The sequence below is a fragment of the Larimichthys crocea genome, unplaced genomic scaffold, assembly GCF_000972845.2.
Source record: "Larimichthys crocea isolate SSNF unplaced genomic scaffold, L_crocea_2.0 scaffold2782, whole genome shotgun sequence".
NCBI lineage: Eukaryota > Metazoa > Chordata > Actinopteri > Sciaenidae > Larimichthys > Larimichthys crocea.
In genome coordinates this window covers 1-9,724 of record NW_020853670.1, presented here as the reverse complement: position 1 = coordinate 9,724, position 9,724 = coordinate 1, and the positions used below count along the sequence as shown (strand labels likewise).

The following is a 9,724-nucleotide window of genomic DNA, read 5'->3' as shown; positions in this document are numbered from 1 at the left end:
ATAACAATCTGTAACATAAGGCCAGACAACATCTCCAGAATATGTGGCTTCATGTTTAGATGTGAAGATACAATGGTCAACTCTTGTGCTTTTACAACATTTCTCACATTTCCAGATACTCCAAACTGAAAATACATAAACGTTCTCCTTTAAAAGAACAATATTTAAGTTATTTCTGGGAAACAGCCTCGAAACTCAAAAAAAAAAAAAAAGAAGCCTTGTGGCTCAGGAATGATCAAAACACAATGTAAATGTGCAATCAAAAAAAAAAAAAAAAAAAAAAAAATCAGATATGTACATATGTAATGCCCAGTAACCAGCCTTGTGGTGTAGAATGATAAACCAAATCACAATGTTTCTGTCCAGATAGATCTCAGTAATTACTGAGGGTACAGTGTTTTGCCTTAACACGCATAGTTCAAGTGGGTTGCTCACCCAACAGACAACTATATCATCACGTTGTTTTTCAGTCTTTGCACCTTTGTTGACAGGTTCCCAGCATCCACTTCAACAAGCATCTTTTGAAATACTTCAAAAGTGTACTTTAGAGTTTGGGGGTATTTAAGATCCAAGGCATAAGTTAGCCCAAGCAAGCAGCAGCAGGCTCTGCTGAGATCCCCAAGGTGGTTGAGTACGATGGAACCCTCAATGACGATCCCTACGTCCCTGATTTGTCCATTTTCACTTCGCACAAGGTACAGAGCCATCATCTCTGCTCCCAGCTCTTCTTCCACATTGACGGCTGAATCATCAGAAGTCTGTAGACATTGTAAAGGAAAGTGGTTAGAGCAGGCAGAATGTCACCAGAATAAAATAAATGACCAACTACATAAAATCAGCTATACAAACATCATGTTTTAAGTTGTCTATTATTTTAACTAGCATATATAACAACTTTGAATGATATGAATAGACCCATGAAAATAATAATAATGATGATAATGACTTAAACACTAATTAAGTTATCTTATTAACATATTCTTATTAATCCAGGAAACAGTGATATTGAATTAAACCAAGTGAACTGTTGGCACTATATGTAGTTTTTATGTTTAACAAAAACCACTAGGTTGGGCATGATGAATTATAAAAGCATACAGGTAAGACAACACGTGATTGAACAACAGGTGTGGTGAGAGGGTAAGCAAATTTAAGCATAAGTTTTTGACCATTTCAGTGTGGAGCCCTGTCCTCTCCTCTCCTCCCCCTCTTCTTTTCTCTTCTCCTCCCGTTCATGCACGCTTTGAACTTGTAGTTTGGCCTTGGTGTTGCTCTTTGTTTCCACAGATCCTTGAGAGCTCCATCTCTCTGCACTAACTGCCCACCCAACCGACCCTCCCCGGTGACAGTTCCCTCACCCAGGCCCTATTTTCCTTCTGTTGTCCCCCCTCAACCACATGCCTCAGTCCTAATTATGTCCAATGTCTCTTCATGTTAAAGTTTGTCTTTTAAAGTTTGTTGCCTTGAGATTACACAAGTAAAGTGGCACTACATAAATAAAATAGATTTGAATTGAATGGCATTCCAATGTGGAATTACTTTAGATTTAGATAATATTCGATGTATTAGGTTTGATAAATCCAATCTGATTTAAATATAAGCTACAAGAGCAATGTTGCATTTTTCCCAATAGACACAAAAGGGCAAAGTGCAGCTGACTATGTATTTTATTGCACTCACTTCAAACTCCTTGATTAAGGCACCCACGTCTTCTCCCAGGTGATCAATGAGACATCTGATGACAACTTCTCTAGTTTTATCAATGGAAATTCCACTCTGTTAAGGAGAAAAAAAAAAACAGCTGACAAGATACAGTAGTCACTCTCAGTGTACATTTTGGCCATTCTACTTTAAAGATTTTGACTACACTGGAAAACTAAAATTAAACTAAAATACCTGCAGTAGAATATTCATCTCTGCACGATGTCTCTCTGCAGCAGCACCTTTCTTGGCTTGGAAGATGGCAAGCAGTTTCGGGGTGTAGTGGTCCAACTTGAACATGAATTTGGCCTCAAGATTTACAGTGGTAATTCGGTGGAACTCAGCATTGACCTGAAAAAAGACAAAACAAAAGCACAAGGCCCAATTTGCATACTTGGGTTTAAACAAGCTGCCCAAGGTGAATTTGCATAGATCTGTACAGATTTTTAATCTCACCTGTGACATGTCAAACAAGGCAGGCCACCTTTCTTGGATCTCTCTGATGCTCAGTTGAAGACTGACAACGTCGTGTCTTCTATGAGCAAAAGTGTTGGACATCAATTCACTGACGGTCACCCTCTCTCTCTTCTTTAATTCGGACAGGATTGTGAGCCGCTGTGCCTCTTGTCGTTCAGTGCTTTCTCCTGAAGGATAATGTGGGAGATACATCACTTCCCCTTTGCGTGCCTTTTTTACATTTTGGGCTGGTTTCCTCTCACCAGGACGCTTGTTTTTAAGAGAATTGCACGTGACTTCAGGAAATCCAAGATTTCTTAACTTGGACCTATAATTGCCCATTTTGTATTTGAGGCTGTACATCCATCCAATCCATCCGTTGCGACTTCCGGGTTCTGTTAGACATGGATGTTTTTGGACTAAGGCTTCTGCAACCTGTCCAACCTGAAGGCCTGTGGGATAGGCAGTGTAACTGTACATGTAATCTGCCAGCCTTTCCATTATTTCAGACTTGACCCGGGTGTTGTTGAGGACTGTGCCATCTTTCAAAAACAGTTCATTTGCATTCCTGAGTACTGCCTCTGTTGCAACTGAAAAAAATGGAATCTCAACTTTACTTGGCCACAATGCCCTTTCAGGGCTCAACAATATAGTATCTTGTGATGACAATGATGATGTGCCATCTGACTGGTAGTCTACAGAACTAGAAGACGTTTTTGAAGTAAAGCTGGAAGTGTCACTCACATTTGTCACATCTTCAGTCTCTGGTGTTGCTATTGCGAGCACTATGGAAGGAATAACAACCACTTTGATTGTCCCCTTATGTTTAACATCTTTAGTAGAATGAATTGTGAAGAAATCTCCAAAGTCCTCGTCAAGGTAATGAAGAGTGAATTCTTCATGAATCTGAAAAGTGTCCTTCACAGTCTTATGCAATTGCTCCACTGTATCTGGAATCCCTGGTGACAGCGTGAGCTTCTCACTATGATGATCAATAATCACCTTCACAACAATAGGGTCCATCTGTACAAAAACAAATACAGTTAAGGCTTTTACTGACCTAATACTGGACAATGACATGTCGTTTTAAACTAACCATGCATTTCCCTCCCACACAGTATGGTGTCAGTGGGTATGTATCACTAAGTTGCTCTATGCCCAGCAGGGTCACCTTCCCAGAGTGCTCCAAAACAAACCCTCTAAAATGTTCATAATACCAGCTGTTGAGCAACTTAACAATGAAGTTTAGATCACTGCCCACAATCACAATTTGTGAAATCTCCACAAAATTGGGTAGACCACCGGTAGATCCATGGGGCAAAATCATCCCAACTGCATATCTGGTTCCATGATATGAAAGTGCACTTGTCAGCTCCACTGTGGTTTGTGTTGGATATGCTTTTTTAAAAGACTCCTGTATCTCTTCATGCAGCAATGCCAATGGAATACTAGTTACTTTACTCACACATAATGCAGGTTTCAACACATCAGTATGTAACTGATAAGCCAGCATCATTTGGTGCTTTGTGGTGAGAGTGAGTAAAATGTTTCTGAAACTGTTGGTCTGTCTAACAGTACGCTTGAAAAAATTATGTTTTGCTTCGAAGCGCATTGTCCAGACACAAACCAAAGGTCCAAAGTATTTTATCATGTCCGGATAATGTTCTAAGAAATGGAACTTCGGAGTTAATTTAAAGTCAGGAAACACTTCTAACAGCTTATGGCGATGTTCAGAAATCAACATATCGAGATAACTAATACTGTCCTCGGTATGAACAGGGGATACCACAAGTTCAGTAATGTCTTTTAGGGTCATGAGAACTTGCCACGCGGGTTCAGTGAATGGCACCTTTGTACCAATTATGAATGGTAACAATCTCAGTAGTGTCCAATTCTCGTGTGCGTTTCCGCCAATAGATCTCCGAGAAGAAAGATTTAGTGGGATTGGTTGAGGGCGGTCAGTTTTGTCGGTCCAATTATATGGAAACTCTGCAATTAAATTGTTCAGTTGTAACAGAGTGAAATACTGCTTTCTTACAAACAGGTTAAGACATAGTGCTAACTCCAATGGTATTACACCTTCTAAGAGGTCGTGGAGCACATCTGGGGGGTACCCTGTCACAAAATGGAAATGCTTCAATTTTTCTGTTAAGGGACAAACCTTCTTTACACCATAACAATGTACCAGATCTGGGTTTTCCTTTACAGCTTGACATGTGAGCTCCTTTGTTCTTGGTGGGAAAAATCCAGAATGCACCTCTTTTTGCTGGTAGTCTGAATGGTCCCCAATACAAAATCTACATATGTAGTGCCCAGTAAAACTTTCCACCAGACCACTCAAAGCATGGGCACCCAGATTATCCGCTGAAACACAAAAAACTGTTCCTCTGATATTTTTGCCAATGGCAGGGAAAAAAATGCCTTCTTCCTCTAATATAATAAGGTCCTTCAAGAGAGGCTCCAGGACAGTTTCATAGCCAAATTTCTTAACATCATTAGCTTTGCAAAGTAGTGCCAAATTGATTGATGTTAATTGAGATCTCAATTCTGAAGGCACATCTGCAAGTACCCAATAGAAGGCTGTCACTTTATGTTTTTTTCGCGAGGTTCCAAGCGGATTACATATTTCAAAATCATCCACGTAAAGTATGAGTGAAATTCTTAGCTCCCCATCTGAATAAAACTCATTTAACTTAAAATATTTGCCATCTTTAAAGGATGAAAGCTGTGAGGCCTTGCCTGAATGTCTTGTCAGTATATTACTTACAATATCTTTATTGTTTAACAGTTGCTGTAAGGATTTTAGGATAGGCACATATTGAAAGCTACCACTGTCCTGTGGATCAAATATATATTCAACTGGCTCGATAAAATTGAAGTTATCTTTAAAGTATTTCCCCCTCTTATACTTAGAATTAAAGGGACCATCAGGACCAAATGCTTTAGTTAGAGGATTACAGAGTTGTAATTTTTCAATTAACTCACTGATAACATTTTCATCAACAGTGCAGTTATTCTGTGTCAAAATATTTCTCACTAAATTTGGAATATGTTGAGATGACGATGCACAAATAAACTGGAGCTGTTCCACTAAGTCATCCAAACATTTACCTGTGACATTATAAATGCTTTCTAGCTTTAACAAGAGAGAACCAATTATTTCCACATACGCACTTGTATGTCCTTCGCAATCTGAATCTACAGTAGTTTCCAACTCCACATCATCAGTTGATTTCAGTGGTGAAAAATGGCTTTCATTCTGTTGAACACTGGTAGAAATTGGAATTTTTACAATAACATCAGCCTTCAAGTCATCACATGAGTAAGATTGGTGCTTTCGACTTCTATGAGTAGCATAAGTGCCATATATGTTTGTTTTGAACTCACAGCCATCAACACACAACTCTATTGTTTCTAGTCTTTTAAGATGACAGTTAATGTGTTGAAAATAATCTTTAGTATTTGGAAAGCATGAGTCACAAATTTTACATTTGAAAGCTATTGCATCTTGTTGATTTTCAGTTTCCTCTGCTTTGTGAGCTCTATACAAGTGTGTACGCAAGCCTCCCCAAGTTTTAAAGGAACATGGACAGTTCAAATGAATACAAGGCAGATAATGTCCACGACCAAAATGTCCATGTTTCAGTCGACAGTGTTTAAGAAGTCCCCCCTTCGATGATGCCACAAATGTGCAGAGCTTGCAGTGCCATTCCATACACTGTTACCTTACTGTGGGTTTATGGGGAGCATCAGCAGCTCACAGGCCAAAGATGCAACAAGGTGGTGGGGGTGATCTGGGTCAAGTATGGCCTTCTGCTGTTCGTCCTCTCTCTATCTTTCTTCTTGATCGTGCACTTCTGTGACTCCCACGCTGATTCTGTAACATAAGGAAAAAGAAAAAGATGTGACCACAATAAAAAGCTCTGTTACCTGCTACAGCAAGTATATACATATAGTCAATATTCCCACAAAATGTATAACATAATTTAGAATAAATATACAGTGTGCTTTGCTACTATTAAATCCAAGCAACTTACCTCTCCACTCACTCTTCCTCAACGGTTGTTTCCCATGCTGAAAAGCAGATTTTTAAAATATGTTGAATGCATGAAAAACACTTTAACTCATTGTATTTTTACCCTAACCACCAAACATGTAAGCCACTATGAACTTTTATAGCCTACTCCACACCACCTGGCTCCAGTGAGTGGACAGAGCAGGAGACCTGCACTGAAATGATATAGACGAGCCAGCCTGAGACAACTATGTAAACAAACACAGGCGCAGCCACATGTAGCAACTTATTTTTTGCCGTTTCCTTCGTCGTGTTTAATCTTAATTACTTTTTTAACTTAATTTTTTATATTATTTACACCATTGAAACAAATTTCCCCTTCCATTTATGCCTTTCCCAACAGTGGAGTTGGGCAAATGCCCAGCATGCCAGATTGCCGTCCGTCCCTGTGGACCACATTTCAGATAGTTTGCGGCTATAAACTAAAAAAAAACCCGTGCACAACGACGGTTAGAGCATCTCAAAAGAGTCAAACTCGCGGATATCTGAAGCAGACCGACACTTACTTCCAGCCGAATTCGTGAAAAATATGCAGCACGTCCAACAGTGCATTCTGAGCTTGTACACCCGTTATTGTCGGTGCTGGTTAACACGGCACGCAACCGGAGAGAGAGAGAGAGGTGGAGGCTTAAAAAAAGTGGAGGTGACCGGGGGCTTGTCTGGTCATAACCCATGGGTCGGGCCGAGTTTGTGCGCGCCAAACTCGTTCACCGCGGTCTGAAACCGAACTGCAAAGCTAGTCTAAGCATGTTTCCGAGGTTATTAACGGGTGATATGACTAAAAAAGTTTTAGATTTTATTGCCAAATCTGTATCCACCTTGTGCCTGCCATGTTCGAGCTACACAGTGTTTCAAGTACGTTAAGCACATGGTTCACTTAAAATAGTATGCTAACAAGGCCAATTAGCTTCGGTGAGGAATAGCTTCGTCGCGATAGTAATGTTTGTAACATTACGCTGATATTTCCATTGTACGGAACTGTGAATGTTATCATAAAAAATACATTCTTTCAAAATCAGATACTTACGGTCAGGTCAAGTTGATAGTGGGGTTAATCCGCTGAGCCCGCCAGAACGTTGACCACTTTTTCAAATCTGTCCCAACCGTCAGGGAAAGACGTCACTTAGTCGGTTCCGCTTACTTGATTTTTTTAAATTGTTAAGTTACTGTCCAATAAAATTGAGTTGACTTGTTTGGTAATCACATGTACTTAAAGCTAATTGATATTTGTAGTGCATTGTCAAAAATCTTGTTGAAACGTACATTTATTTTTTTACAAATATTTAAATAATGTAATCTGTGAGTCAAATATGAATTTATTTTAAAGACATGAACTTAATTTTAGTATGGATATTTCACACAAAGATTCCTGTTGGATTTTTACTAATGAATTTTGATGTAGTCAAATCAAATACTCATCATGAAGATATTTAGCATTTTTATTAAGCATGCATACCTATATATTAATGTTACATTTACTGGGCTCTGAATTCTTTTCTTACAGGTTCCACGTCTGTATGAAAACGCTCTGGGTTGTCCATGACTCCCGTATAATCCGTTGCGCTGGTAAGAACCGCTCAGAGCAGACGCTCCAAGCCGTCCATTTCACTCCAATAATAACCCGACCACAGCGAGACATGGCCGCTGCAGCTACAATCTGATTGGACAAACCGAGGGACCCTCTGCCCCGGAACTGTCTTTCTCACTCTGTCAAGGATTTGATTTTATTGATATCATCCACGTTTCTCAGCACAACAGCCAAGTGTCACTGAAATTCAACACTAAAATAGCTTCATGTTGTGGCCTCAGTATGTTTTTTTTTCTCCTTCTAGCTGAGAAAAACTTTTATTCCTATGTTTCGGATAGCGGAAAGGCCTACACTACCCAGAATTGCTCGTCCACTGCGATTGCGAGCTACCATCTGATTGTCTAGACACCGAGGACCCTCTGCCCGGGAAGTGTTTTCTCGTGTGTTAAAATTTCTTTTAATAATATCATCACCGTTTTTCAGCAAAAACACGCCAAAGTGTCACTGATAATTCAACAAATAAAATAGCTTCATGTGCTGGCCCTCGGTATGATTTTTTTCCTCCTCTTTCCTGAGAAATAAAACTTTTATTCCTATGTTTGGATAAGCGGAAAGGCCTACACTACCCAGAATGCTCGTCACTGCGTGCGAGCTCAATATGCTTGGACAAACGAGACCCTCTGCCCGGAAGTTGTTTTTCTCGTGTTGCTAAAGATTTCTTTTAATAATATCATCAACGTTTCTCAGCACAAACACGCCAAAGTGGTCAATGATTAATTCAACACTAACATAGCTTCATGTGTGGGCCCTCGGTATGTTTTTTTTCTCCTTCTAGGCCTGAGAAATAAACTTTTATTCTATGTTTTGGATGCGGAAGGCCTACACTACCCAGACTGACTCGACCATGCCGATTTGTGAGCTACAAATCTGATTGGCAACCGAGGGAACTCTGCTGGAAGTGTTTTCTAACTATGTTAGATTTTCTTTTAATAATATCATTCCCCGTTTTTCAGCACAAAACTTTGTTGTGTCCCATTGATCTTATGACTGATAAATAAAAAGTTAATCCACTTCTTGTTTAATGTGCTTTTTATAATGTCTGTTTTTCGACGAGCTTGTATCAACCGACCTTTTGAGAAGGAAAAATGAAATTCTGTGTGCCATTTGCGCTGGAGTGTACTGTGATATATTCATATACAGTACAATTCTTATTCATGAAAGCTTTTGGGCTGCTCAAAGGATCACAAAAAGCACCATGCAGCACACTCACCATGTGAGTTTGTTCAGTGTTTTGTTGAAGAAATCATCAAAGTCAAAATTTGACATATTTGATAGGGTGTGTTTTATTAAAAAGCATGCCGTCCACCTGGTAAATGACAGTCCACAGAACATATCTGAGCACCTCAGCTGACCCAAGGTCAAGGGCCATATCCCTGATAACTCATCAATGCTTTGAGAAAGGGGCCTGGACATCTGCACCTGCGCATTGGGACCACATGGTCGACACGGTGTCGAGTTCAGACCCATGCGCCCTTCGGGAGGGTCAGAGGTCAGCCGTTATGTTACTTAACGCGGCCTAGTAGTTCTGGCTTAAAAAACACTGTTTGGTTGTGCGAACACTCATCAGCGCTTGAGGCAGGAGGCTGCAACTCTGAGTTTGTGTATCAGTCCGCAGGGTCTGATCAGGGCCCCTATTTTTTTCACCCCTTACCCCTTTGAAAGGTCAGAGTTCAACCCGTTTGGACACCTTTTTGGGAATAACTTGGACAATGCTTGTGAGGTAGGAGGCTGAAATTGCCTATGTTGTAAGCCGTGAGCCTTCTGCTGGGATTTATTCTGTCACAATCCCATCACTGTAGAGCTAGTAGCTTTCTAGAAGGTCTTACAGGTTGGACTTTGGTGAGCCTGACCCAGACCTTCCATTTAAGAATAGCACAGTGGGTTTCATGCAGTTTGGTGCATTT

General features: G+C 40.1%; 1 protein-coding gene across 5 annotated transcripts; it reads right to left on the bottom strand.

Annotated features, from left to right (window-relative positions):
* Nucleotides 1–6: 6 nt before the first annotated feature.
* LOC109140471 (hypothetical protein) lies at nucleotides 7–7,465 on the bottom strand. 5 transcript variants are annotated; one of them, XM_027276034.1, is made up of 8 exons: nucleotides 7,260–7,465; nucleotides 6,195–6,231; nucleotides 5,883–6,034; nucleotides 2,902–3,180; nucleotides 2,158–2,747; nucleotides 1,897–2,052; nucleotides 1,681–1,776; nucleotides 7–758 (listed from the first exon to the last, which is right to left on the bottom strand). In XM_027276034.1, the coding sequence occupies exons 5-8, from the start codon at nucleotides 2,656–2,658 to the stop codon at nucleotides 447–449; spliced, it is 1,065 nt and encodes a 354-aa protein (XP_027131835.1). In that variant the 5' UTR covers nucleotides 2,659–2,747; nucleotides 2,902–3,180; nucleotides 5,883–6,034; nucleotides 6,195–6,231; nucleotides 7,260–7,465; the 3' UTR covers nucleotides 7–446. The 5 variants fall into 5 exon arrangements, with proteins under 5 accessions (XP_027131835.1, XP_019122951.1, XP_019122950.1 ...); XM_019267406.2 differs by having other exon boundaries at nucleotides 2,158–3,180; XM_019267405.2 differs by having other exon boundaries at nucleotides 2,158–3,180; nucleotides 5,888–6,034.
* Nucleotides 7,466–9,724: the final 2,259 nt, after the last annotated feature.

Coding starts and splice junctions, on each gene's coding strand:
- LOC109140471 (XM_019267404.2), bottom strand. CDS start 3,237: ATGTCATTGTCCAGTATTAGGTCAGTAAAAGCCTTAACTGTATTTGTT. Junction 1,777..1,896: donor AGATGAATATTCTACTGCAG/GTATTTTAGTTT, acceptor TCTCCTTAACAG/AGTGGAATTTCCATTGATAA. Junction 759..1,680: donor CCTTAATCAAGGAGTTTGAA/GTGAGTGCAATA, acceptor CAATGTCTACAG/ACTTCTGATGATTCAGCCGT.